The 27,779-nt window shown below is 61.2% G+C and overlaps 3 protein-coding genes and 1 long non-coding RNA gene across 4 annotated transcripts; 1 reads left to right on the top strand and 3 right to left on the bottom strand.

The window, feature by feature from the left end:
• Positions 1-146: 146 nt before the first annotated feature.
• FOXS1 (forkhead box S1) lies at positions 147-1,601 on the bottom strand. Its single transcript, XM_062009142.1, is given in 2 exon segments — positions 147-366; positions 368-1,601. Coding segments are annotated over 2 exon segments (1,323 nt in total). The 5' UTR covers positions 1,514-1,601; the 3' UTR covers positions 147-189.
• Positions 1,602-2,561: 960 nt separating this feature from the next.
• Positions 2,562-15,573, bottom strand: DUSP15 (dual specificity phosphatase 15). The gene is made up of 16 exons (XM_062009438.1): positions 15,159-15,573; positions 13,527-13,560; positions 12,046-12,128; positions 11,585-11,634; positions 10,925-10,999; positions 10,324-10,495; positions 9,949-10,157; positions 9,130-9,133; positions 5,429-5,881; positions 4,684-4,873; positions 4,453-4,562; positions 4,055-4,151; positions 3,700-3,801; positions 3,131-3,526; positions 2,888-3,006; positions 2,562-2,803 (listed from the first exon to the last, which is right to left on the bottom strand). Exons 1-16 carry the CDS (start codon positions 15,177-15,179, stop codon positions 2,663-2,665), a joined length of 2,256 nt encoding a protein of 751 aa, XP_061865422.1. The 5' UTR covers positions 15,180-15,573; the 3' UTR covers positions 2,562-2,662.
• A 1,851-nt stretch (positions 15,574-17,424) lies between these two features.
• Positions 17,425-20,346, top strand: LOC133626932 (uncharacterized). Its single transcript, XR_009819842.1, has 4 exons — positions 17,425-17,901; positions 18,233-18,441; positions 18,539-18,705; positions 19,239-20,346. It is a non-coding gene; the product is annotated as an uncharacterized LOC133626932 (long non-coding RNA).
• A 2,102-nt stretch (positions 20,347-22,448) lies between these two features.
• Positions 22,449-24,293, bottom strand: PDRG1 (p53 and DNA damage regulated 1). Its single transcript, XM_062009128.1, has 5 exons — positions 24,145-24,293; positions 23,989-24,064; positions 23,822-23,896; positions 23,423-23,503; positions 22,449-22,760 (listed from the first exon to the last, which is right to left on the bottom strand). The coding sequence occupies exons 1-5, from the start codon at positions 24,226-24,228 to the stop codon at positions 22,678-22,680; spliced, it is 399 nt and encodes a 132-aa protein (XP_061865112.1). The 5' UTR covers positions 24,229-24,293; the 3' UTR covers positions 22,449-22,677.
• Positions 24,294-27,779: the final 3,486 nt, after the last annotated feature.

Raw genomic sequence — 27,779 nt, 5'->3', positions numbered from 1 at the left:
CATCCGGTCGGTGACGGCTGATGGAGGGGCTGCACTGGGTGGCCTCAGGGGCTCAGGTCCCCCAGCCAGCAGCCGGGCTGGGGCAGAGGTTCCCCAGCTCACCCCTGCCCGCTGCCCACCCCAAGCAGGGCGCAGAGACCACAGAGGCAGCGTTGGGGAATGTGCTTTATTCGGTGCTTGGGGCGTCCCTCACTCGAAGAAGAACATGCCGGGTGTCCGGTAGAGGCAGGGGGGCAGCCCCAGCGGGTACCCACCGGCCCCCTGCAGCGGGACGGTGCCCACCGGCCCCCACGGCTCCTTCTGCTCACCCACCCGCGGCCCCACGGCCCCAAAGGGAGGCTGGCGGGAGGCAGTGGGGGCCGGGGGGGGTCGCGGCCAGGAGATGCTCCAGCGCAGCGCTGCATGGCCGCTCCTTCACGCAGAGCCGCAGCGCCTGCACCCGGCACTGGAAGCTGCCACCCAGCGCCTCGGGCCCCGGCCGGCCGAAGGAGCCGAAAACCGGCAGGGGGGGCTGTGCATAGCCCTCCCCCTCCAGGAAACAGGACGGGGGGGGCTTGCCCGTGCCCAGGAGGGTGCCGGGGAACGCTGGGGGCACCTGCCCAAAGGGCTGGCCTGGCCCTAGCCCTGGGATAGGCAGCTCCTCGCCTTCCAGCTGCCCCGGGGGGGTGCCCGGGGGGGCCGGGGAGTCCTGGGGGGGGTCCCTGGGCTGGGTGGGCAGAAGGGCAGGATGAGGCGCCGGGCGCTCGCTGGGCAGCGGGTACTGACCTGGCCGGGGCAGCGCTGCCGGGAGCCCCCCGAAGACAGTCTCCTTGGGCGGGCGGCTCTCGTGGGCGGCAAAGAACGGCCCCTTGGGCTGCGGCACGTCGGGCAGGTACCGGCAGGGCTGCCCGCCCTTGGGCAGCTGCCGCCGGGCGCAGGGCTCGGCGCACCCCGGCGCCCCGGCACCCTCGGGCAGCGTGGGGGGGCTCGGCAGGCGCCCCGTGCCCAGGGCCGAGCCGTAGCCCCCCTCGTCCTTCCCCTCCTCGGGCAGCGTGGCGACAGTCGGCCCCCGTGCCCGCTGCCTGGGGGGCTTCCCGCGCCCCTCGTCCCCCTCGTCCCCCGGCGTGTGGCAGAAGCCCCTCTTCCTGGTGAAGCGCCGGCGCCGCCGCAAGAAGCTGCCGTTCTCAAACATGTTGTAGCAGTCGGGGTCGAGCGTCCAGTAGTTGCCCTTCCCGGGCTTCTTGTCGTCGCGGGGCACCTTGACGAAGCACTCGTTGAGGGACAGGTTGTGGCGGATGCTGTTCTGCCAGCCCTGCTTGTTGTCGCGGTAGAAGGTGAAGCGGCCCATGATGTAGCGGTAGATGCCGCTGAGCGTGATGCGCTTGTCGGGCGCGCTCTGGATGGCCATGGTGATGAGGGCGATGTAGCTGTAGGGTGGTTTGGTGGCTTCGGCGCTGGGGAAGGAGCCGCCGGTCGGCTCGGGGGCCGGGGGGCTGCGCAGAGCCGCGTCGCCGACGGGGAGGTCCGGCTGCATCCTCCTGCCCGGCCGCCGTCCTCCCGCTCTGCCGCCCGGCCCCCGGGACGGCCCCGTTAAAACCCGCCGGCGGCCCAGCCTCCTGCTCCCGGGCGGCGAGGGGGCGGCCGGCCCCTCCTCTCCGGGGCCGCCCAGGGCGGAGCGGGGCTCTGCCGTCCAGCGCCGGTCCCTGCGGGCGGACGGACGGATGCGCCAAGCCCTGGAGCTGGCACGGCCGCGGCGTCCCCAGCCTCCGGCTCCCTCTGTCCCTCTTCCCACGGGAGGTTCCCACGACCCGAGTTTCATCCTGCTCACGGTGTGCAGCTGGGCCCCAGCTGGGGATGGTGGGGGCTGAGCAGCGGGGCTGCTGCCGGCCCTCGGCTCCCCACCAGACCCCTGCCCACCCCAGTGCCCTCCAGCCTGGGACTGTGCTGGATGCTCTGCACCATGCCAGGTCTCTGCTCTGTGCCCAGTCCCTGCACCGTGCCCAGCCAGGACGCTGCCTCTAGGGTGCAGCACAGCATCTGCCTCCCAGAAGCCTCCTTGCTCCACTCACCAGGGGAAACTGAGGCACCTTTGGGACAGGATTCCATGTTGCTAATGGGCACCTCACCACTGCCAGAACCAGGGGCAGGGCAGGTCTGGAGGCAGCACAGGGGCAGGGGAGGTGGCCCACACTGTCCCCCATGGCTGGGGCTGAGCTGGCTGTGCTTGCAGACTGAGGTTCTGCCTGGGTACAGCTCCCTCAGCTGCCTGTGCCCACCTTGCACCAGCCCCAGCCCCCCAGGCTGCTGGTAGAGCAGGTGCCCCCCCGACACCGGAGCCAGTGGTACCAAAACACAGCCTTTATTGCTGAGGTTCGCTAACGGCAAGTCCAGAGGATGGAGCCGGCTCTGCCCCGGCTCTGCCCCAGCTCTGCCTCCTCACCAAACAAGCATGTGGCCAATCCCAGCCCGGGGGTCCCGGGGAATAAACACAGCGATGGTCTGTGTGGGAGGAGCAGCCGCCTGCCCCAGCCAGTGCCCGCCTGCGCCCGGCCCCGTGGCGCTCAGCACCCCGCGGCGCTCAGCACCCCGCCACACACCGCAGCGCCCGGGGCTGTGGGGCTGCAGGGCAGCCTGCTCCAAGGTTCTTGTTGCGACTGAGCTATTGTGTGGTGCCGGCCCAGGCTCAGGGTTGGCAGAGCTGTTTGAGGACGCGGATGATGTGGCTGGAGGCACCGGGGGCATAGGGCTGGGGGGAACCGTGGAGCAGCGTCGGTCCCATGCGCTGGGCGTGATGGAAGAGCTCCCGCGCGAACACCGGCTCCACCTGCAGAGGCACAGCGCCCGTGGAGCAGGTGGCACGTGCCCGTGTGCCCCACAGCCACCAGCGCCAGCCCTGCTGCCTACTCACGTGGGCCATGATGAGCTTCTGGAGGTGGTGGCCGGTGCTGGTGGGATACTCCTCCCCGAAGCACAGGTGGATCTGGTACTGCGGCGTGGGCTGCCCGTGGCTCAGGTACTCCCGCAGCTCTGCAAGACACCGGCCCTGTCAGGGTACCCCACAGCCCCACAGTACAGAGCTGGGGCCAAACCTGCCCCCATTGCCGAGGGCATCGGGGTCTGCCGGGGCAGGGGCTGCCGCGTGGGCACTTACGCTGCAGGAACTGCTGCGTGTCCAGCAGCTTGTAGGTTTTCTCCCTCTCCAGCTTGTTGGGCCAGTCCTTGTGTGGAGCCAGCGGCCCGTTCCAGTACACCCTGCCCTGGCACTGGCGCTTCATGAAGACCCCCTCGGGCGCCACCCACAGCAGCACCCCGCGCTCCAGGTGCGGCAGGAGCTGCTGCAGCACGTGTGCCATGGCGGCGCCGTGGCCGGTGCCGCCCAGTGCCCGCGGCGACGGGAACTCCACCTGCTCCATGCAGGACGGGCCGTAGAGCCGCTCGCTGTCGGCCGGCACAGCGCGGGACGTGATGCGGCAGCCCTCGGCCGTGTGCGTCGTCACCTCCTTCACCAGCACGTCGCAGTAGTACAGGCGGATGTGGAGCCAGCAGTCTGAGGGGAGGGGAGGGGAGGGGAGGGGAGGGGAGGGGAGGGGAGGGGAGGGGAGGGGAGGGGAGGGGAGGGGAGGGGAGGGGAGGGGAGGGGAGGGGAGGGGATGGTCAGCTCGTGGGCAGTCTGGTCTGACGGGACCACCTGGGGCATTGCCCGGTCAGAGCGGCTCCTACCTGAGTGGCTGACGTCCTCCATGAGCAGGTAGGATGGGAGTCTGGGGAGGAGGTGGCTGTGGGTCGGGTCCCAGGCGCAGAAGGCTCCCCTCATGTGGCAGCCTGGGCCAGGGTAGAGATGAGGTGGAAAAGGGATGTGGACAGCTGTCCCCAGGGGCTCCCAGGTGCTGTCCTGGGCCAGGTGGGCAGCAAGGTCTTTCCCACTGCTGCTGCTCATTACTGGGCCTTATTAAAGCTCTTAAGCAGCTTCACTGGGGCAGGAGGCCCCAGTCCCAGCCTCCATCCCCCATCCCCAGGCTGGGCAGTGTGTGCTCCCTGTCCCCAGCCCCATCCCACTGCCAGGGACCCTCCTCACCTCGTTCAGCCAGGTGGGCAGACAGCGGGGTCTGTGGACACACGTGCCACTTCTCCACTGTGTCCTTCTGGCTCTCCGGACTGCTGGTGGCACTGGCCTGGGGAGGAGAGCAGCTGCTGTGAGGGCCGAGGCAGCAGAGGAGGGCCCTGAGCAGGCTCCTGCCTCTGTCACACACCCCATGTGCCCACACATCCCCAGCCTGAGTCTGGCAGCAGGGGACCTGCAAGGATGACCTGCAGGGGACCAGCACAGGGACCTGCAAGGATGCTCAAGGGAGCCAGGGGGGATGCAGGCAGGATGTAGGCAGGGGGCAACTAGCAGATAAAGGGAGATTTGGGGCTCCTCCAGCACACAAGCAGCTCCTGTGGCAGACAGCACAGGGTAGGCGGCTGGCTCACCTGTGGATCTTTGCTGGCTGGGGACATGTCACCATCCTTCTCTGCAGGGAGTAAGGAAAACCTACTGATCTCCCAGTCAGGAACAGCCCCAGGGAAGGAACCCGTGACATCTGCAGAGGAGGAGGAACAGGGAGGAAGGATGGTGTCTATGGGACACAGGGCTTGTGGAGGCCCAGTGCAGTCATCAGCCCTGAGTCTGGCACAGGAGGAGGAGGAGCAGAAGGGACGTACCTGTGTTGTGGGCACCATCAGACATGATCTGATACACCTTGTAGGGCTCAGAGATGTCCAGCTGGCTCCTCTCAGGCACCTCCTGGAAGTCTGTGCTCTTGTTGAGGGCGCAGCGGAGACGAGTCTTCCAGGTGGAGGGGTCAGCTTTGTCCATCCCCTCGTGGTACTTCCCCTTGTAGACAGTCCAAGCCTGCCAGGCAGAGGGTGCTCAGCGCCGTGCCCTGGTCCCAGTACTCTGCTGCCCAAGGGGGCTGGGGGGCAGTGGGGAGCCGGGGCTGTGTGTCCTGGGGAGCTGAAGAGGGTGTCCCTGGGGAGTGCACGGGGAGCTGGGCAATGGAGAGCCCCGAAGGTGTGCATGGAGCTGGGTAGAGGGTCTTGGGGCTGTGGAGCTGAGGGGCAGGACACAGGGCTGTGTAATGGGGAGCCGCGGGGGTGTGCACGGAGCCAGGTGGAGGGATCCCGGGGTTGCTCCTGGAGCCGGGCAGGGGGTCTCGGGGATGTTCTCAGGGCATATGGAGGGTCCCAGGGTGTGCACGGAGCCTAGTGGGAGGTCCTGGGAAGCGCACGTAGCCGGGCAGGGGGATCCAGGGGATGCTCTTGGAGCCGGGCAGGGGGTCTCGGGGATGTTCTCAGGGCATATGGGGGGTCCCAGGGTGTGCACGGAGCCTAGTGGGAGGTCCCGGGGAGCGCACGTAGCCGGGCAGGGATCCAGGGGATGCTCCCGTCTCCCGGGGGGTGCCGGTACCTTGAAGAGCGCGGCGTCCTGCTGCTGCCGGTAATCCTGCTTGGCCGCGTGCTTCCAGGGGATGCGGAACAGCGTCCGGTGCCGGTTCTCCCAGCGCAGCCCCGGGTACCGGCCGCTGTCGATCTGCGCGATCAGCCACTCCTTCAGCCTCAGCGGTCCCCCCGACTCCGCCATCGCGGCCCCGCGCCCGGCCCGGCCCGAGGAAACGTGCCGAGGTGGCGAAAGCGAAAGCGCCGCTCCGGGTTTCACTTTCCCTTTCCCGCTGTGCGCCGGCTGCCCGGAGAGGCGCGGGGGGAGCGGGACGGGACGCGAGGGGCGCCGCGGGGAGCGAGCCATGCGCCTCGCAGCCGCGGCAAAGCGGGTCCGTGGCCGGGGGGCAGTGAGCCCATCTGCTCGCCGAGTCATGCAGCGCTTCGCTCCGTGTCTGCGCGGGCGGGTGCTGGGGGGTGACTCCTCCGAGCAGCGCACACAGCAGCGCGTTTACACCAAGTCCAGTGTTATTCTCTTTTCTGACTCCTCCTTGTCCTGAAGATTGAGTAAAGGATCATCCAGCCTCTGGCGCCCGAGGCAGGGGATTCCATCCTCACCGGTGCAAAGCCTGCATGTAAAGTAACCGGGCCCGCTCCCATAGAGATGCTGATGGTGGGCTGAGCACAGTCGTTACCAAATCATGCATATTCAGTGGCTGAGGCCATCCCATCCACCTGTTGATGATGGTCTCTTCCTCTCAGGCAGAGAAATTGTTGTTCCAGGATGTCCTTTATGAGGATAATTTGTCTGTCCTGAGTCCAGAGACGTTTATTTTGATCAGTGCCATCTTAATATTAGTTCTAACTACAAAGCCCCTCTGCATCTGGGCCTAGAACATACTGTTTCAATCTGTCTCCTGTGATCTTTTATCTGGTTATGGGACAGAGTCACCCACGGGAGAGGGGGCACCCACCTTGTACCCATGGGAGAAGGGACAGGGCCACCCAGGACAGTGGAGACAGGCACCCAACAGAAGTGGGGAACAGGGTCACCCACAGGAGAGGGGATGTGGCACCAGAAATCACAGGAGTCTCCTTTACATCCATCCCTGGTGCCTTCCCTCAGACCTTCAGAACTCCCACATGCACCCCACAGGGGACAAGGGACCCACTCTCCCATCATCCTGCTTTGGGGACCAGGACACCTCCTTGCCCCTGGGGACATGGCCTCAGGTGGGACTGTGTCGGCCCACAGGGGTGAGGAGCTGCAGGAACAGGCCTGGGGTTTCCTGGCTGGCTGAGCAGTGACATTGTCCCATCTCTAAGATCTCTCCTCCCCTCTGACACTCACTCACATCTGCCTCACGGGGCTTTGGGTGCTGAGTCGAACAGGAACCGGGTGGGAAGGAGCGAGATGAGCTGTACCAGAGTCTGCTGGGGGCTGGGAGAGAGCCTGAATCATCCCCCACTGCCTTCGGGGTTCCTGGCAGAAGCTGTACTCACAGAGGAGCCGTGGTCAGGGTGCTGCTGGGCACTGTCCTTCCCACACCTCAGCAAAGGGCTTCCTGCGCCTGCGCTGCTCTGCAGGGCTGCACGTGCTGGTGTGCACAGGGGTAAGATGAGTGTCAGTGCTGGGAGATCCAGCACAGGGTCCCAGGCAGCCCCTTGGCTCCCAGCTGGCTCCTTAGTATCCTTCCTCAGTGCTGTGGCTACTGGCAGGGTCTATCCCTCTCTCCTTGCAGTGAGGAGCTCAGCTCCGCTGCCCTTTCTGGAGGAGGAGGAGTTTCCCCTCTCTTGGGGCAGGGATGGAGCTGGCTGGTACCAAGCAGCCCTCACAAAGGGCTGTGCTGGAGCAGGGCTGGCGGTGTGACCCCCTCACCAGCAGCAGGGCACGGGCCAGGGGCCTCTGGGCTCACAGGGCTGCCCTGGGGTGACACTGCTGTGACTCCTCCATCACTGCTGCAGAGCCACATGTCATTGCCTGGGGAAGCCCCACTCCTCTGCCCAGCCCACCGGGTCTGTGCTCACAGCCCGCTGCGTTTCCTTTCCAGCTCTGAGTCAGAGCAAAGCACCTCTCCCTGAGAGAAGAGACGAGGCTGCCGAGAGCTGACGGGCTCCCTGGGGCTTGCAAAGCCTCGGAATGAATCAGCTGCGGCACCGCTCCCGACCCTGGGCTTTCCTGGAGGGCGTGGGGATGGGGGCACAGGGGGCTGTACAAGCCAGCCACGCTGCCACGTGTTTGCTCTCCTTTACTCAGCCTGTCTGTGGCCTCTTTGCCACAGAGCAATGGCTGCACAGGCTGTGGGGTGGGCTGACCTGGGGGCTGCCTGTGCCCACGCAGGGTGTGGGGCTGTGGCTGACCCAGGGGCTGCCTGCAACATGGCTCTCCGTGCCTGGGAGGAGGCAGCTGTGCCAGCACTGCAGCTCTGAGCACAGAGGCAGTCCTGCTCCAGCAATTGGGGAGAGGAGCAGCAGGCAGGATCCCCTGACCCAGTCAGCGTTGGGCTGTGCTTGCCCTCACCCTGGTAGCCTGTGGCTCTCCTGCTTAGTGCTGCCACAGCCAGGCTGGCACCTCACAGGAAGCTGCTCACCACCAGCCAGGGGGGGGATTTCCAGCAGCTGTGGGGCTGTCTGGGCAGCAACCTGAGCCCCTGGTGTGTGTCCCCCACCCCGTCCCCCCTGTACCGGTGCTGCCTCTCCCAGGGGCTCACACAGATGACACCGAGGCCATTGGGGAAATTGCAGCCGTTTGGCAGCCACAGCCCGGGGGCTGAGCCTTTGTCAGGCAGGAATTTCACCTCGTGTGACAGGGCCTGGGGGATCTAATTAGCACAGCGTCACTGAAATGCTCAGGAGCCGGTTTCCCTGCATGGGGAAGATGAAGCTGCTTAACCCTTCAACTTTTCATGCCAAAATGAGCTTCAAAGGGAGTCAAACATTAACCTGCAACTAACCCAACCTTCACTGGGGTTTTCCCAGTTTTGCAAACGAGATCTGCCAAAATAAACATGTTTTGCTGTGCCACAGAGCTGGGCTGGAGCTAGGCTGGAGCTGGGCTGGAGGGGCCAGGGGTTTAAGGGAGGAACAGGGTGTGAACACCTGGGCACAGTGTGTCCTGGCATGAGGCTGATGGAAGGGTACAGCCACGCACACATCCATCCCAGGTGCATAGCCCTGTGGTGCTGGGACACCACTCTGGTGGATGCTGGAAGGACAAAGGGTACTGGAGAGCCCTGGCCTGGGAGGAGAGGGGGAACCCCATGGCAGAGGGTGCAGGAGCAGCAGAGGATGATGCACTCCTGCTTACTCCATGGGCTCAGTGTCTATCCAGTGAGGTGGGAGTCAGGTTCCCAGGCTGCCTGGGCCATCCCAAGCTGGGAGACACCCTCTCCTGTGAGAGAGGGATTGCAGGGGTGAGAGACACCTCAGAAACCTGCTCTGGCAGCTCAGCTCCCAGCAGAGGAGATGCTGACGTCCCAGCTGGGTATCCCCAGCATCTTTCCCACCTGTGACTCTGTCTCAGGGAAAGGTATAAAGGTGTGGGGAGGAGCTGGGGCTTCTGGTGATCAGCTGGTGCTGGGTTCCTAGTAGCTGGATGCAGAAGGCTTCTGGACCAGGTAAGTGGGGTAGTGAGACAGGCTCCACGTGAGCAGCTGCCTGCTGCTGCCTGGAGCAAGGCCTGTCCCCACAGAGCCCAGCCACAGCACCCAAGTTTCTGGCTTCTCCTCTGACCTTCCTGTAAGGCAGAGGGTGGTCCCTAGGCAGGCATGTCAGTGCCCTCAGCCCACTCCTCCCCGGGGCTGCAGAGAGCTGCAAGCAGCAGCCTCCAGCCCTGCCCCATGCCAGGACCTTCCTCCTCAGCATCCTCTGACCCAGCCATGGCAGGGGAGTCAGACTTTGACAGTGGGTGTTTATTACTGTGGGGGCATCAAAAGTCTTTAAGCAAAATGGCTTAAGGCTCTGCTTTAGTGAGGTCTGCCTGGGTTAAACGCTCTGTTCCCACCTTGTACAGATTGTGCCCTGGGAGGGCTGGGAATGGGGTGCGATGGACTCCTAAAGCTACAGAGCTCGCTCGGGGCTTGTGCTTGGCCGGGCTGGAGCTGGGAGCCGGTGCGGTGGCGTTACCCGGTACTGCACCCGCGCGGCCCCGGGAGCTGGTGCTGCTGGTGGGACCAGCGCTGGCTCTCCCGTACCCTGTGCGTCCCGTCCCCAAGTGCTAAAGCTGCTGCCGGCATCACCTGGCTCTGCCCCGAGCAGGAGCCCGCAGGGACCTGGGGGCAGAGACCTGCACCTTTCACCGGGGGTCCCAGATATGCTGATGTGAAGGGGCTGAGCCCACCGAGTGCTGCAGAGCCCTCAGCACACACAGATCCCTCCCCGAGCGCTGAGAGCCGGGGCAGAGGATGGCACACTCACAGCCCAGAAGAGAAGAAGGAGCTGGGCTCGGTGTGAGTCCCCTGCACAGTGCTCCCCCAGCACCCTGCACTGCAGCTCCTTCGTCTCTCCCAGGCTGTCGGGTGGTTCCTGCAGCTCTCCCTCGGCTGGAGTCACTTCAGACAAGCTGGGATGCAGGAGAACGTCCTCTTCACCCTCAGCAGGAAGGGAGTTGTGCTCCTCATGTCTCTGGCTCTTGGGACCAGTCCTTGCATTGCTCCCTCCGTCCTGGATGCTCCTCTTCTCCCTGCTGGCAGCAAGGCCCTTATTTCTTCCTCGTCGTCGAAAGGGGATGGCCCATACCTCTGCTTCAGGTGCCGGCGGACCTGGGGAGGGAGGGAGAAGCCAATTAAGGCGCCTGTTTGCAAGGGCAGGTCTAGCAAGGGGAGCAGGGAAGCAGCCTGGTGCTCTGGGCACTCGTCCTCGCCCTGGGAGCCGCGGGCAGGCTGCGCCCTGGAGCAGGACACGGGGGGGTGCAGAGGCTGGTCCCACCTTGCGGGCTGCGCCGCTGCCGAACTCGGCCAGCTGCTGCCTGAAGCCGGGGTTGGGGTTGGCCACGGGCCGGACGCTGCGCACAGCCTCCAGCACCTCCTGGCAGCTCAGCTCCGTCACGGCCATGACATAGGCGACCACCACGGTGGTGCTGCGGGAGATGCCGGCGAGGCTGGCGAGGGAAAGGGCACAAGGGCTGTGGCTGGCGGCACACCCCGACCCCCACGCTCAGCCCTTCCCCCGCCGCCGTGCTTCGGTTCCTCTTCTCCAAGGACTTGCTCCCCGGGAGGCCTCAGCCCTCCCCAGGCTGCCCAGGGTGCCTATAAATACCCACCACTCCCCGGGGAAGCGGCAGCAGCGGCGCTGCCTGGCTGCCTGCCCCAGGCCCCGCTCTTCCCACTCGCTCAGCTGCAGCAGAAAGCTGCCCCGTCTCCAGGGCTGCCTGGAATCCTGCTGGGCTTGAGTCCCAACCCGCAGCCGAGGGTGGATCCGTGGGCACAGAGCCCTGTGACAGGCTGGCTTTGCTCAGGGGGCTGCAGCCAAAGCTGGGGCTGGGGGCTGCAGTGTGTGGGGGCATGTGGCACAGGGACACGAGTGTTACCAGTGGACGAGGCAGTTCCCTCCGTGCAGGCGACACTGGTGAATAAAACTGATGCATTCTTTGAAGTGCCTCTTGCTAGCAGGAAAAATAAACCAGACAGAATAAGGGCTTCAGGGGTGGAACAGGGTTTTTAGGCTGCAGACACAGTAGCCCTGTGTGTTTGAGGCTGAAGCACTGACACAAACTGCCAAGAGCTGCTGGGACCTGAGCAGCTCGGTGCTGCTGCTGCCTGAGGGAAGGTGCCTAGGTCAGCTCAGGCTGTGCTGGAGCCATGTGGGGCTGCACTGGCCTGATGTAACTTGTGCTGGGCCAGTGGGAGCTTGGCTGCTCGTGCCTCCAGCCATGCCAGTGCCCTTGGCTAGCTCCATACCCTTTGCCCACTCTCCTCCCTCCAGGCACCCCTAGGGGGAAGCTCACTGCTCCTGTCCCTCAGAGCTGCCCCAGGGACAGCACCCGCTCCCAAACAGTTACTGGGATGCTGTCAGTGTCCAGAGGTGGTTCCCCAGCACCGGGTCATGGTGCCTCCAGCCTGTGGGTTGCTGTGTTAATGGGGCTGGAGGCAGCACCTCAAGAGCCTGGGGTTCTGTGAGCTTCCCCCTTGATTGCCCTGCAGAGCTCAGCCCTTCCCCCAAGCCAGCCCCAGCACCCCGGGGTACTCACATGTTAGCCTCAGGGGTGTCAGGCAGGGGGATGCGGAGGTAGGTGATATCCTGGGAGACAGAAAGAAAGAGAAGCTCAGGTGCTGTGCTCAGGGTGTTGTGTGTGCTTGCAGATGGTCTGGCAGGGCCTTTGTTCCTCACCCAGCGCTGCCTGTGGGGCTTCACCACTCCCAACACAGCATCCTCCTGTGTGGGGATGGGCTGCTTTCTGCCTGGGCAGTGGGGGACGGGCAGCTTGTAGGAGGGGGTAGGAAACAAGATGGTTGAAGAGCTGGAAATTGTTTCCTATTGGCATTCAAGGACAAGTTATAGGCACAAGACAGTCAGTTTCCTATGCCTGGGGGGCTGCCCAGCTCCTCTGGGACCAACTGAGAGGAAGAGAGGGGTATATGTGCCATGGGATGCTGCTGCATGGAAGGGGCTGTAGATATCTATACAGTGCCATGGGGTGCAGGACCTTACCTGCAGCAAGGGCTGGGGAGATTCATGGATGGAAACGATGTGGGTGATGTTGTTCCGGCTCAGCTGCTCCAGATCTTTGGCATCTAAAGGATAAAGCTGGATATGAGTATGTACTCACTTCTTACCCTCTCACTCTGCTGTGCTCCTGCAGCCAGCCAGCACACAAAGCTGTGCTCCAGAGCATCGGCTGCCTCACCTACCACGTGAGACACATCAACACACCCTGTAAATCTTGAATGCAGACCCTGTGATACCAAACCAGGGACCAGCATTGACACCTGCATGGAAAAACCCCCTCCCTTGTGATCAGGCAGCTTCCTGCTTGCCTGCGCTTGCCCTCATCTTTGCCTGCACCTCCCCTGTGCAAACACATATGTAGCAACGGGACTTGGTGTAGCTTGAGGAATCTGCTTCATCTCATCAGCTGTGGAAGGGGAGCTGCAGAGATCTGTGTCACCCCTGAGTTTGGCTCACTCTGAGCTCTTCTTGAGCACCCGAGGGATCTGCAGAAAGCACCTGCTCTCTGTGTCCCCTGCAGCTGTGTGTGCAGCACTGGGTACCCTCAGCTCACTAACACCTCCCAGCTCTGGCTGGGATCCCGGTCACCAGGCCAGCAGTGGTTAGGCTGGGAAGGGGCTATGCTTGCCATCACAGCCATCTCCCTTTTATGCCATGACCTGGATGCTGAACAAGCTGCTGGAGAGGAGGACAAATGTCTTCCCATCTCATTGCCTTGGGTTTGTAACATTTCACGTGGTGCAAAGCCTTGGCTCAGGAATCCAGAGCACAGTGTGCTAATGGTGTGATGTGAATTTTAACAGGAGTCTTGAGAGAGACACTGTGGGTTAGGGGAGGCGGGTGGGGACCTTCAGGGGAACTTGCACAGTACCTATGACCTTCCCACCTGCCTCAGGCAAGCAGAGGTGGCAATTGGTGACACTGGCACCAAGAGCAGAGGGATGGCAATTAATGATACTGGCATCAAGGCTTACAGGGGCTGGGAAAGCTTTTGTTTGGAGACACTGTCTCCATGAGCAGTCAGAGCTTCACGTAGCAGGCCTGAAATCTCTGTCATCACCTGGATTGCCTGGCAGAGCAATGCTCAGGTGGCATCGGGCCAAGGCCCCAAAGGAACACCCATGATGAGCCCTTGTCCCTCTGCTCCCAGCAAGCTGCAGCCCCTCAGCACACTCCAAGGTGCTGGGCAGTGCTGGGACCTTTCCTGGCAAGGCCATGGCCCCCCTCAGCCCCTTCCTCCCCCGTGTCCCTGGGGCTCAGGGCAGCTGTTAAATAAGGAACCAGAAGTGAAGGCAGTGGGTTTCTGCCCCGCATTTCCCCTGGTGCCTCCCCTCTCACTGCTGCCAACTGAGCACATGGTGGGGGCTGGAGGGCATTGGGCAGCATTTGCAGGCAGGCATGGGCTCAAATGAGCCCAGTTCACAGGCTGGAGAGGTCTCTGTAAGTGCTGGGGCTCTGCTTACCGATGAAGTTCCCGAGGTAGAGGCCAGGCAGGATCTGTGGGACACAAGGAGAAGTGGCAGCATGAGCAGTGACCTTGTGCCACGGTACCCGCTGTGCCCAGCCCCCCACAGGCCAGAAAGCCCCAGGTTCTGCCATTCTGAGCATCAGAATGATGCATCATTCTGAGCACCAGCTCCAGGGCAGGAGCAGTGCCCATGCAGCTAAAGCTGTGTGCTTCTGGGGCTGCCCTGGCACACCAACCTGGGCAGCCACACAGTGCTGCACCCTCACGGGTGCTGGGACTCAGCCACAGCTTTTTTATTGCTCCTCTTGCTTATTATCAATCAAGTCTTTGTTGGGGCTTCTGTTCTGAGCTCAGCGAGCTGCACACGCCTCCGTGCAGCCTCACACTACACCCGTGACCTGCTCAAGTCCTGCTGCCTGAGGGACCAGGAAGCAACAGGCTCAGAGAAGCCCAAGGGGAGTGTGATGATCCCTCTCCAGGCCCCAGGCTCTGCTCCCCTGGCTCTGTGCTGCAGGGAGCCTTTTTCTAAGTGCCCAGGAGCAGATTGCTCTGGACACTGTGTCTTCATCTTATTTTCCTTGTGAAATTCCACTTCTCATCACGAGAAGATAATGACTTGACAATGCCTCAGTTAATAGCACTGCAGATGTGGAAGCAGGACACCTCACAACCTCTTACCCAGAGGCATTTTCCCTTTCCCTCTGCCTGGGCAGGGAGGATCCCTGGGCTGTTCACCCCAATATCCAGCCTGTTCCCCTCAGCTTCTCCCAGCTGCAACCTTCAGTGCCCAGGACCTGGGTAGGGGGAGGTGATTTCCACCAACACAACTGAGCTCATCCCCAGCTCAGCCCACGTTTGGAAATGTTTTTCTTGATTGAACAGCTTAAAAAATGGGGTTATTTTATGCTTCCTAAGATTTTAGATCAATTTTCTATCGACAGGGCACCTTTAACTTGCAGCTGCAGCACTGAGAGGAGCGAGCAGCAGAGCAGCAGTTAGGAAGGGCAGCTCCCAAGGGCAGAATGCTGAGCCACAAATAACGGCACGTTCCCGTGCCCAGCATTCTTCTGACCCGCTCCTCGCTGGAGAAAACCCCGCCTGCAGCACTGGGCACTTCCCCGGGTAACGAGCAGTTACCGGCGGGTGTTTAAAGCTTAGGACCCGGAGATTCTTGCAGGAAGATGTATTTGGTCAGCTGTGACAGGGAGGAGCTCAAACAACCATAAAATAGTGGCCAGGGACTCTCACAAAGCCGGGCTCTGCCGAGCAGGGGTGCAGGACCACGGGGCTTGGGGCTGCACAGGGCTCCCGGCGTGTGCTCGGGAGCCGGTCCCTTGGCTTTAAAGGCGTTGGGCAAGGTTCCCCCCTCCCTCCGAGGTGCTCGCTACCACCCCTGCCCTCCACACGCCCCGGGGCCGCCGTCGGGAGGAGCCGCGGCTGGCGCAGCGTCCTGCCCGCTTCTCCTCTGCTTTGGCTGTCCCAGCAGGTAAACGGGCTGGCGACGGCCGAGCCCTGGCAGCTGAAACGCGGCTCGGCAGGGCTGAGGGAGCCGCCGGGCAAGCGTGTCCCAGCCGCAGCGCCCGGCCGAGCCGCCCCGGCCGGCAGCCGCCCCGCAGCTCCCCGTTACCTGGCTCATGCCGTTGCCCATGGCCGGCAGCGGCCGCCGCGGGCGGGACGGGACGCGGGTGTCCTTGTCCCCAATGCTGCCGTCCTCGCCGTCCCCAGGCACGGCCGCCGGCCCCGCTCCGGACTCTCGCCGGTCGGGTTTCCGTCATGAAGAGCTCGGCTGGCCCGGGCCGGCCGCGGCCGTGCAGGGGCAGAGCGGACCTCGGGCGCCGTCCTGCGCGGCTCCTGGCGAGGCCGTTCCCGGGCCGCCCCAGTGCCGCTGCGCACCGGCTGCTGCTGGCGCCGGGAGCAGACAAAGGAGGAGAAACTCCCCCTTTGCGCCGTGGCGCGGGAGTGCGGGGGCCGCGCTGGCTGCTGCCTGTCGCCGCTGCCCGCCGCGGCCGCACAACGCTGCAGTGTGCGGAGAAGAACAAAACCTTTGTCCTGCGCCATCAAGGAAGGTCTGTGCGGCCACGCACTGAAGCGCCCGGAAGCATACCCGCCCCTGCCTGCACAATGCCACCTCTGCCCGCTCCATGCCACCCCTGCCCGCTCCATGCCACCCCTGCCCGCTCCATGCCACCCCTGCCTGCACAATGCCACCTCTGCCCGCTCCATGCCACCCCTGCCTGCACAATTGCCACCTCTGCCCGCTCCATGCCACCCCTGCCTGCACAATGCCACCTCTGCCTGCTCCATGCCATCTCTGCATGGACCATACCACCCCTGCCTGCTCCATTCCCACCCCTGCCTGCACAATGCCACCTCTGCCCGCTCCATGCCACCCCTGCCTGCTCCATGCCACCCCTGCCTGCTCCATTCCCACCCCTGCCTGCACAATGCCACCTCTGCCCGCTCCATGCCACCTCTGCATGGACCATACCACCCCTGCCTCCTCCATTCCCACCCCTGCCTGCACAATGCCACTTCTGCCTGCACAATGCCACTTCTGCCCGCTCCATGCCACCCCTGCCTGCTCCATTCCCACCCCTGTCTGCAGAATGCCACCCCTGCCTGCTCCATGCCCGCCCCTGCCTGCACAATGCCACCCCTAACCTCTCTGTGCCCACCTCTGCCTGTTCCATGTCCACCTCTGCCTGTACTATGCCAGTAAGTACCCTGCTACCCCTGCTTGTGACATGCCCAGCCTTGCCTGCACCCATTACAAGGTGTGTGAGACCCCAGCTCTGCCTGTGGACAGAAAGCAGTGCCCACCTGCAGGTAGGTGATGCAGTGGCCCTGCCATGCTCAAGGGGGTCTACACGAGTCTCCCAGGGTCTTTGCAAGGGCAGAGGGGTTGGGCAGTGCCAGTGGGTCTCATGAGCCAAGCGCAAAGGTCCTGCAGGTAAGGGGTCACTGCTCCCCTGCAATGACCTGGGCCAGATTTTAGAAGTTTTTAGATCAGTTTGCTGTCTGTCTCTGCCACTGGCCCTAGCTGGGTGCCATGCTGGGCCACCACTGGGCTCATTGGGACTGGGAAAGTGCCAGCCCCCATCCTGGCAGTGGGGCAATGGCAGAGCCAGGGGTCAGGGACTCCCCCTGCCCTGACACGCTGCAGCCCTGTATGGGGCTGGAACTTGTGGGTGCAGGGCAGGGGGACATGAGGTAGGGGCTTAGGGACACAGGGTAAGGGGACATGGCAGGATGAGAGGGGACAGTGGAATATGGGGTGTGGGGGTTTGGGAGCCCCCAGGCCAGGACTGAGGGGACAGAGTGGAACTGGGAGACACCGGGACATGGTGGGGACGAACGCCTGGGACGGGAGGGGGGGTTACAGCGAGGCTCGAGGGGGAGACGGGGGGTGATGGGCAGCTCGGGGGGGATCAGCTCGGTGGAGGGAGGGGCAGTCCCGGTGTTCTGGTCCCGCGACCGCCCCCTGCTGCCCAGCGCACCAGTTGCCACGGAGACGGGCGCAGGCTCAGTCCCGGTCCCGGTCGATGCTCGCGGTGGGAGGTGGTGTCAGCAGCCCTGGGCTGGGGGGGTTCGGCCCGGAGCAGCGCCCGGCAAAGGGAGTTTTTGCCTTCCACTGTCCCGGGGCCGCTGCTTTGCGCTGGGGTCTCCCGAGCGGGGACACTCGTTTGTTCCCGTGCGCAGCGCTACTTGCTACAGGTCGAGCTCTCAGAGCCCGGGAGGCTACTCCTGGGTATACCCGGGCATCGCTCCCGCCGCGGCGGAGCGGGACGCGGCCCCGCACTCGGCAGCCGGGCACAGAGCGGGGCTTGTAACGGGGTGCCAGAGCCGGGGGTGGGAGCGGGGATGGGCTGCTGCGGGAGCGGGGCTGAGCCTGCCCGGGGCCGGCTGGGACAGGACGGAGCTACGCGGGGGCTGTGCTACAAATGGTAGAACACGGGTTGTAAGAGCTGCTCTGTTGCAGCTCCCCGTGTCCGTGCAGACACACAGAACATTGAAATCCAGCCTTCTCCTCCACAAAGAAAATCCGTTCTCAGTGGTATCCGTGTTCATTCTTTGTTCTCCTCTTGGTGGCTGATCCCCAGCAGCTTCTCCAGGGTAATTAAAGTGAGTCAGACTGAGGGAGCATTTGTGGCACTGAACCTTCTATTTCTCTTTCTACCCAGCTGATCAGCAGAAGTGCTGAGTGAAGAATCTGAAGAGGTTTCAGAAGCAGTCAGAAGGAGAAGCTGAGGCAACAAAATGTGCCTTTATTCTGAGGACCATCAAAATGCCTCCAGAGTTGTTTGTGGAAGTTACATTTATTTGTGGAAGAATTTCACAAGAATCCTGGCATTGCTTGGATTATGAAAGCAGTGAGTATGTGCTGTCCCAAGGAAAGTGAGACAGGGATGAAGGAATGCCTTCCTTCTGCAGAGGGAGAGGAAAACACACAGGACATCCCCAGGAAGAGCTGGGCAGAGCAAGGGGGCTGGGAGCAGCAGTGCTCTTGGCTGCTTTCCTGATCAACTTGTACTACCAAAACACTTCTTGCCTAACAATTTACTTCAGCAGGCAAAAGACAGGTTGTTCTATTTGTAGACCCAAAGTTAACTTAGTGGTGGAGATATAAAGTACAGAGGTCTTGTGTGGAGGAACAAGTTGTTCTGGGGGTCATGGCCAAGTTCATGCTCTGAAATCTTTCAGTTTGGCTGCAGGTGTGCAAGAAGGTGGCTGGGTGTGCAGAGCAGAAGTCTAACTGGGTTTCTGGCTAAGCAGCATTCTGAGGTGGCCCCCAGAGGGAGGAAAATCCCACTGTGTTAGACATGAACTGCTGTAAGTGCAGACAACCTACTGAACAACTTCCCTCTGAGAATGTGAAAACATTCCAGGAGCAACTTGGAGCACAAATTGAGGTGGGTTTGTTGGGCATTAGCTTCTCTCTGCTCTGCAGTTAGAGACCTGAAGGGTAACCTCGTTCTCTGAATCACATTTGTCTCCCCAAACCTGTAGCTACTTGGAGCTGTGCTGAAGGCAGCAACTTCCACTGCAACCAGTGTTCTGGGAACCGAGGGAAAAGTGTGTTTCCTTTGAAAACTACGACAGTACAACATGACACCCAAATGCTGTGCTGCTGCCAACTGATTCCAGCCACTTAACACCAGGAGTATCCTGCTGGGGTGAGTAATTAAAACTACACCCATCTGTGAGACCTGGGATCCAGCAATCCCCTTGGGAGGAGGCTGGGACAGGAGGATTCCCCCCCTCTGCCCATCAGGCCCAGCTAAGGGCATACATTTGTGAGAAGTGAATGGGAGGTAATTATGCAAACTAATATCTGAATTGCAGCCAGGAGGAGAACAGTTAGTGATTATCCAACTCTACCAAAAGGGAACGTGTTAATTGGCAACTAAAAACCTTACATTAAGCTGATTTGATGCCCACAGTCTCAATGATAAATAACAAGGATGCAAGAAGAGCTCATGATCACTGAGATTACACCAACAACTTCCATGGAATAGTTTGTGGCTGACCTCAGAAGTCACAGACAGCCCATGTCTGAGGTACAGTGGCAAAAAGGCAGAGCCCAGCTCAAAGGGAGAACAGGCTGAGATAAGGGAGAAAAAGCCTCCTCAGAAGCTGGTATTTAAAACAAAACAGCAACAAGAAACAACCTTTAGTTTGACTCTAGATTGTTATTTTTTTCATACAGGTTTTGTCACTGAGTGAAAACTGTGTCACCAAAGCTCAGCTGAAGGTCTCAGCAGTGCATGTGCTGCAAACACAGCACAGGTATTGGAACAGCAGGAACCCGAAAGCACAACCCCCTTGTCATTGCAGGAGCTGAGAGAAACAGAAACAGCAAGTGGCACTTCAGAAATGACAAGCAAATAGGATGATTGTTCTTTCAGCCTTAATCATGCCAAGTGTGAGCAGTACTGTGGGTAAGGAAACTTCCCCTGGATGTGATTGATGTTGACAGTGCTCCCTACAAAGTGTCTTCTCCGGGTTTATTTCACTCCTCTCTCTAACAAGGGGTGGCAGCTGCTGTACCTGTTACAGCCCTGTGTCCTGGCAGCTTCCATCCAGTATCCCACAGGGTGCCACTGGGGACAGTTTTACATCAAGTGAGGCAGTAGCTGCAGCTCAGCTGTGGTCCTGGATAGCTCTGACTTGCACAATCTGCTCTGTTCAGCTCTCAGACCAAGTCACTGCCCAGGCAGCCTGTACTTACAGAGCTGGAGTAGCTCGAGCTGGTCAGGAAATGGGTGGGAATGGAAACCACAGTGCTCAGCTGCTGTGGGGCTCTCCTGGGAGATGCTGGGCTTGGTATCACCCCCAGAGACATCCACATCCCACCACTATAAAGGGTTAATGCTCATTCTGTCAGTTCCCCTCAGCGTTTGCTGCAGCCAGACTTTGGGTTTCACTCCTCTCTTTCTGGAAGCTGAGGGATGTTGTTTTTGCTTTAGTACGACTGAGAACAGGAATAGAAACTTTGCAATAAGCTCAGAATGTTCTTTGGCTCAGTGCATGGGAAAGAGATTTAGGGTTGGATTTCCTATTGCTTCACACTTTCTCTTGCCCAGGGGCTGGGCAATGGTTTTGGGGACAGTCTTTTCTCAGATGAACCGTTGGACACTCTGCCTGTGCCTCTCATTTACTGCTGTCAGATCTCCCCAGGTGGCTTCTGGAAGCAAGTGCTTTGTCTTCCCCCACTGCCAATAGCCAGGAAGGCTGTAGGCTTGAGTGCTGTCTTCTCAGAGATGCACTTCGTGTTGTGGCCAGGGAGGGCAGGCAGGAAAAGATGTTTATTGCCTTCTAAGGGGTTTTATTAAAAGGTTTGGAATGGATGGTGTGGTTCCACGTCTTTCTTGGCAACTGATCACAATCCTCCAACATTTATAGTGATTAAATGGTGCCTTTCCTGCAACAGAGCAGTGTAAGCACAAATGCTGCTGCTTCAGAGTGGGGAAACAAAGCAGCACAGGGCTGTGAAGGGCACAGAGTCCCTGTCAGAGCTGGGCCTTTCACAAGAGCTCTCTTTCAGAGGCCCTTCTGCTTCGTGCCTCCCACACTTACAGCTTCTGGGGCACTCTGTTCCCAGCAGCTTGTCTTGCAGCACTTGGGGATTTTCACCACTGTGCTGACCTCAGATGTTAATGGTAGAGGGATGGCCACTGCTTTCAGCTTTGTCTCTGGTTGTCTGGGAGTTTATTGCTGTGCACAGAGAATTGTCACTGCTCAGGTGCTTCAGTGCCTGTGTGTGATGCTGTAGGCTGACAGGGAAGAAGAGTGTTGGAGGCTCTGAGCTGACAGAGAACAGCAGCCCTGACAGAGACTAAAAGGGGCAAATGCTTCCCAAAAGTGGCTGCAGAAGCCCTGCTGAAAACAAGCACCTGAGTGTAGGGGCAATGGTGTCCTTCACAGCCTTGCTTTCCAAGCCTTGAGTCCCAGTAGAGTTCCTCACATGGCAGCTTTGCTGCAAAGCCCACCCTGCAGCCCCCATGGTGAGTGCTCACTGGGCACTTCCCTGGAGCTGCCACTGTGGCAGCCTGTGCAGAGCTTCTTCCCTGTCAGCCCACAGCATCAAACACAGGCCTGAAGCACCTGAGCAAGGACAGGCTGGACGAGGGAGATGCTGTCTTCTGGAAAAGCCACACGTGAGACAGTTCAGGTTATTTTTAACCTGTGTGAAAACTCACAGAGGGTTTGACTGTGCCTCTTGTGGTTGTCAGCTACAGTGCTGTAGATCTGCCATGGAGCAGGGGTACTTGGCTTTTTAGCTTTAAATCACACCAGTTTGGGGGAGCTTGGAATGGGGCAGTTGTGGGAACTTGGCATGATTAGGAGCAGCTGTGGAAGTGGAGAAAGCAGCACTGGGGAGGCTGGAGTAGGCATTGCTGCCCTGGCAGGATGGACAGTGGGCAAGAGTCAGAGGCAAGTGCAGAGTCCTGCATCTGGGGAGGAACAGCCCCCTGTGCCAGGACAGGCTGGGGGTGACCTGCTGGAGAGCAGCTCTGGGAGAGGCACCTGGGAGTGCTGGGTGATAATAAATTGACCATGAGCAGCAACGTGCCCTCGTGGGCAAGGAGCCAACGAGTGTGTGGGCAGCAGGTCAAGGGAGGTTCTCACCCCTTCTACTCTGCCCTGCTGAGGCCTCATCTGGAGTCCTGGATCCAGTGCTGGGATCCCCAGCTCAGCAGAGACAGGGAACTGCTGGAGAGAGGCCAGGGTAGGGACACCAAGAAGCTGAGGGGATGGAACATGTGTGTGAGGAGGAAAGGCTGCAGCCCTGGGGCTGTTCAGCCTGGGGAAGGCTGAGCTCAGGGGCACCTCAGCAACACTGACCAATATCTAAGGGGTGTGTCAGGAGGATGGGGGGGGGACAGTGCCAGGACTGGGGGAATGGACAGCTGGAGCACAGAAAGCTCCAACAGTGACCTTAGCAAGTTGTGCTGGGGGAGCAGGCTCAGACTCAGGGCAGTATGGAAGACAAGGAGTGTTAAAACCTTTGTAGGAGCCATTACTGGTTAAATCACTTGTCCTTTTGCTCAGTGACTGTCCCTGCTCAGCCCCCCTCAGGATGCTTTTTAAGCCCATCTGCATTTTATCCCTTCATCTTGCTTTGAAGGCCTTTCTCTGGTCTCTTGCCTTCCAACTTAACAGCAGAACATGTTTTCTCAGCAAGACTAAAAGGATGCTGCCTCCCCCTGTCCCTCCCTATGCATCTTCAAGGAGATTCCTGACATGCCTCAATTGTGGAGCTTTGTTTTAACTCCACAGGCACTCAGAACTCCTCTGCTGTGGGCTGGGCACTCTGAGGATTCCCAAAGCCTCCTACTCCTGTTCCTAACAGGACAGTGAATCAGCTCAGAGGCCAAACTGCAGCAGCACTCCAATAAAGACCCAACACACAGCGTTAGGAATGTCCCAGTGCTCTGGTTTTAATGACCCCACTTCCACCCCAGCCATGTCCCAGCCTGTGCCCTGGTGCTGCAGCGAGGAGCAGCAAAGGGTTTGTGATCCAAGTGCACTGCAGCTCTGTAGCTGAGGAGCCAGAAGCTTCCCAGGGCCTCAGCCCAGGTGGGCTCTGTGCACACCAATGTTCTCCTGCACATCCTGAAGGCTCCAGGAGTGACACAGCTGCATCAGCCCTCCAGGATGCGATTGATGAGCTTCATCTCCTCAGCAGTCATGGGGTTCAAGTTAAAACCCTTCAGCTGAGCTTTACCTGAGAGAACACAGAGGAAAATCAGGATTCTGCTACAAAGTAAGAAAGAAGAACATGCAAAACCCTAGAAGGGCTGCAGGGAGAGCCCTGGAAGCTGCTGTGGGGTCACTCTGGTGTGACAGGGGAGTCTGTTTAGCATGCTCTGCCACAGGATGCTGCTGGAGCCAGGAAGGAGCTGCAAAGGCAGCAGGAACCCAGCTGCAGGAGCTTCTGAACCCTGGGGAAGGGTGTGGAGAACAAGTCATAAGGAACAGCTGAGGGAGCTGGGGCTATTTAGCCTGGAGGAGGCTAAGGGGAGGTAGGGGGTGTAGTGAGGAGCTCAACTCTTCCCTTTCCAGTAATGACAGGACAGGGGGAAAGGGGCTCAAGTTGCTCCAGGGGAGGTTGAGGTTGGAGCTGAGGCAGAAGTGTTTCCCTGAGAGGGGTGTCAGCCCCTGTGCCAGGCTGCCCAGGGAGCTGGGGGAGTGCCCAGCCCTGGAGGGATCCCAAAGCCATGGGGCTGAGGTGCTGAGGGCTGTGGGTCAGTGCTGGGCTGGGCAATGGGTGCACTCCAGGAGCTGCAAGGGTTTTTCCAACCAAACCAATTCTGTGATTGTCTGAACCCTCCTGGCACACACTGTCTCCTCCCAGAGAGCCAGGAGGTTCCAGAGCAGAGTGTTTACCCTGAGCTTCCAAGAGGCGGTTGACCTTCACACGCAGCTCCTTCCGCAGGTTGTTTATCTCCTCATCCAGTTGTTCCTGGTCTGAGGCAAGTGGCACAGGAGTGAGGAGGGCTGTGGGCTCTGGGGTTGAGGCTGAAGGCTCTGGGGTGGGATGCTGGGTGTGGAAGCCCAGGCCGGGGGAGGGGGCGGGAGAGGACACTTCCCACCCACCTCAGGGTCCCACCTGCCCGTGGGGGCTCAGCCCCAGCTCGTGCCTCCCAGGGCCCTGCCTGGAGCAGCTGGGTGCTGGTGAGGGCCAGGGTCTGCCCTGAGGTTTGGGCACTTTGAGCCCGGGGCTGGGCAGAACCCCGGGTATTTCAGCGAGTGCCATTCAGGGGCTGAGCCCGGGGGCTGCCTCACCCTTCTGCAGCATCTCCTTGGTGCGCACTTTTGGGAGCTCGACGAACATGTTCCCGAAGCAGACCATGGCCTTGCCTGGGGGGGGCAGGAGGGAAAGGCAGAGGCTGTGTCAGTGAAGCCGTTCTGGCAGCGGGACGCAGCCGCCGGGGGCCGGGCTCGGGCCTCACCGTCGGGCTCCGGGTCCTTGTGCAGCGCCCGCAGCGCCTCGCGGTTCCGATTCCGCTTCACGTCCAGGTCCACGATCTGTAGCGGGAGAGAACGAGAGACAGCGAGAGGCGGCCGCGGCTGGGGGACAGCGCCGGGGCCGCCGGGCCGGGCCGCACCTGCTGCCGCGCCGCCAGCACGTCCTCGGCCAGCTCCTCCACCTCGGCCAGGTAGCGCAGCACGAAGGCCGGGTCCCGCGCCATGGCCGCGCCGCTCCGTTCCGGTCCGCCGCCGCTCCGGGCCGGGCTGCAGCCGCAGCCGGGCGGGCGGTTCCGTGGCGGGAGGGTCCGGGCGGGAGGGCGCCCCCTGGCGGCCGCTCCGCCGCCTCCCGAGGGCCGTGTGCGCGCGCCGCGGGGACGCGCGAGCTGCCGGGAACGCGGCGGGAGCGGGGACGGACGGACGGACGGACGGGGGGAGGGAGCGGGGAGCGCGGGACGGCGCCCGCCGCCCGGCACAAGGACGGAGCGCTGGGCTGAGCAGCCGGCGCTGGCCGCGGCCCCGCGGCTCCCCGCGGCTCAGAGGGGCTTTGCGCTGCGACCCGTCCCCGCGCACGGGGGTCGTTCACGCGCTGCGGCTCGTCCCCGCTCGCCGCCGGCTCCACGCTGCTGCTCGGCTCGGCGCTGGCGGCCGGGCTCCTGGAGCCCCCACCGTGCCTTTCTCTCCCGTTTTTCTCCCCAGATCGGCACGAAGAGCACGGCGAGCGCGGCGCGGTGAGCTCGGGGCTCGTTTCCTTTCTGGAGCTCAGCGGGCGAGCGGCCGCCGCCCCCGGGGAGGGGACTCGGCTGCGGTCCCGGCAGCTCAGCCCAGCCTCGGCCGGTCCCTGTGGCCCCCGGTTTGCACCGAGCTCAGAGCAGCTGCGGGGCTCTGCCAAGGGCACTGCGTCAGTCTTTTGCCCTGAATGACCCTGCCTAGGGGAAGGGGCAAACATCACTCTTCAGAACGGTCTTTGTCCTCTTAAAATGTCTCTTACCTCCTTTCCCCCCCTCACCCAGCCTGTGAGCAAGAGGCAGGGAAATGGAGCATTGGAGGTGCAGAGAACCCCAGCACTGGTGGCAAGGACTGGCAGACCCTCACCTGACAGGTCATGGTGGATGCAGGTTTTCATGTCCCTGCTCTGGGCAGAGCTCCAAAGCAGCGTTTACTCCTCTCTGCTGGAAGGGAGGTTCCCAGCTCAGAGCCATCAGCCCCGTGGCCTCTCCACACGGTGCTGGTCCCGCTCCCATTGCCCACTGGGAACAACATGCTGCACGTTTCCCTGCGGGTCTGTGCTCTCAAGAAAGTGTGTCCTGACCTTCAGCATGGCAGTGCTCAGCCAGGGCTGCTCCTGCTCAGGACTCTGCACCCTTTCTGCCTCTCAGCAGCACCACTCAGCATCGCTTGATGCTGGGGGCACTGGAGAGAGGTGGTGGCCAGCCCGTGGTCACCACACTTCAGTGGGCACATAATCCCTTAAGGGAGATTACCCAGATCAGAAGATTACTGGCCCTAATCCCATCAGGTCGTTTGTTGCTGTTAACTGGGGAGAGCTGCTGTGTCTGCTGCAGCCTGGGCTAAAATCAGGCGCTTCCAGGGCTGCAGGGGAAGCGAGCTCTGGTGCACAGCATCCTGCCCAAGCCCTGGTGCACAGCATCCTGCCCAAGCCCTGGTGCACAGCATCCTGCCCAGGCCCTGGTGCACAGCATCCTGCCCAGGCCATGGTGCTCAGATCCTGCCCAGACCCTGGTGCTCAGATCCTGCTCAGGCCCTGGTGCTCAGATCCTGCCCAGGCCCTGGTGCACAGCATCCTGCCCAGGCCCTGGTGCACAGCATCCTGCCCAGGCCATGGTGCTCAGATCCTGCCTAGGCCATGGTGCTCAGATCCTGCCCAGACTGGCAGCATTCACACTCCACTTGGATTTTTTCCTGACATCGACTAGAAGAGGCAGCAGGATTGGGGCTGGAGCCAGGGCTGGAAAATGCTCCTTTTTTTTGGTGGGGGTGGCTGACTGGAGGTCTCCAGAGTGGATCAGGGACCAGCTGCTTCCCATCCACTGTCTCAGGGATCCCAGAGGGACAGGGGCCCCGGGGTCAGCTGCAGAGGAGGGTGCAGGGCATGGGATGGGATGTGGGACACAGAATGTGGCACGTGGATCTGATTTTCTCCTGCAGCCTCACAGCACAACATCCATCATGGTGTGAGTAGCTTCAGCTTCTGACAGACATAAAGGTAGCATTTGATCCTTGTTGCTTTGATGGGATCAGAATTGAACAGCACCTGAGTCTCATGATGTGTGCTGAGATCCTAATAGGAGCTACGTTGGCCTCCCAGTGACAGCCCCGTCCATCTCTCCTGCTCCACACACATGGACACGGCCTCTTGACACTGAGGGTTGGCTGCAGAGCTGGGAGCTGGTGGTGGTGCAGGGGAAATACGACCTGACTGGGTGGTCACCATCCCCTTCAGCACACTGGGAACCTCCCACCACCTCCCTCAGCAGCCCTTGTACTGCCCAGTGAGGCAAGGGGGAGGGAGTGCCTTCAAAGTCTGTATGGCAGGCGTGGCGACAGGGAGGGGATGGGGATATCAGGATGGAAACAGGAAGGTGGGGATGGGATAAGGGTGTGGGGATGGGATGGAGATGGGGATAGGAATGAGCTGCCTGTGTGCTGGCAGCAGTGGAAGGAAGCACAGTGGTTATCTGGGGTTGCCAGTGACAGTGCAATGAGGGCAGGGTTTTGCCAGGGCTTTTGGGCTGCTCACCCTGGGAAGGGAGGGTCCAGCCTGGCACAGACCTGGGGGAGCTGCAGCTGAGTCTGCTCTGGCAGGAGGATCACAAAGCCACGGGCAGCAGGAAAGCGTTTGCAGGGCAGCGAGTGGCGGCTGCTGCTGAGCTCAGGGGCCTTTCCCCAGCCAAGCTCTCAGTCAGACACAAACCATCAGGGATTTCTCTTGCTGGAGCCAGCGCTGGGGCTGGTCATTTGTTTGGAAGCTGGACTCAGCCTGGGGACTAGAGACTTGTTTGGACCAGTCACACATTTATGTGCCCTCTGGGGAACCAGGCAGTCAGAGGAACCTCCCTCCCTCTCTCCCTCCTGCCCGCTGCCGAGGGCTGCTTTGCTTTGCTGTGTATTTGGTTGTGGAAAGAACAGGGTTTGGTTTCAGCATGTTCCTTTTTCTTCCTGGCAGCACTTTTATGTATGCAGCTAGAAACCCTCCCTGCCTGCTGACAGCTGCACGAGAAGGCTTCAGGGATGTTTATAGGGTTTGGTTTTTTTTCTCTCTCGTTTTTTCCTGTGGCTGCTGGGGCCTGTTGTTCAGATAAATCATCAAACCACGGCCCTGTGTTTTCATGCTGTGGATGTTTAACTCTGCTTTCAGCAGATGCCTTTCAGGACCAGTGAAGGAAAGTGGGTCCATCTCTCCCTGCTCTCCAGTTCCCCTCTCCCTGGTGCTGTGCCCACCACTGCAGCAGCACCAGCACCAGCTCTGCACCATTGCCCAGCCAGGGGAGTGACTGAGCCCACAGAGGGCTGGGAGTGCCCAGGTGATGGAGATTGCTCTGGCCCGTGGAGCCAGTCCCCCGAAAGGTCCCTGGTCCTGAGCAGTGGTGGATGAGAAGCTCCTTTATTCATGTTTTGGGATGCTGGGATCGTCCCCTCCCCCAGGCAGGCGTTTGTGGAGGGGATCTGTCAGGAGCATCTCAAGGTTAGGTATTTAAGTCTCATTACCCATGCTAATGCATGCAGCACTGGGAGCCTCGCCGAGGGCCTGACT

This window comes from Colius striatus, chromosome 16 (genome assembly GCF_028858725.1).
Source record: "Colius striatus isolate bColStr4 chromosome 16, bColStr4.1.hap1, whole genome shotgun sequence".
Lineage (NCBI taxonomy): Eukaryota > Metazoa > Chordata > Aves > Coliiformes > Coliidae > Colius > Colius striatus.
The sequence above is the reverse complement of the archived record's forward strand: the minus strand, read 5'-3'. Positions and strand labels throughout refer to the sequence as shown.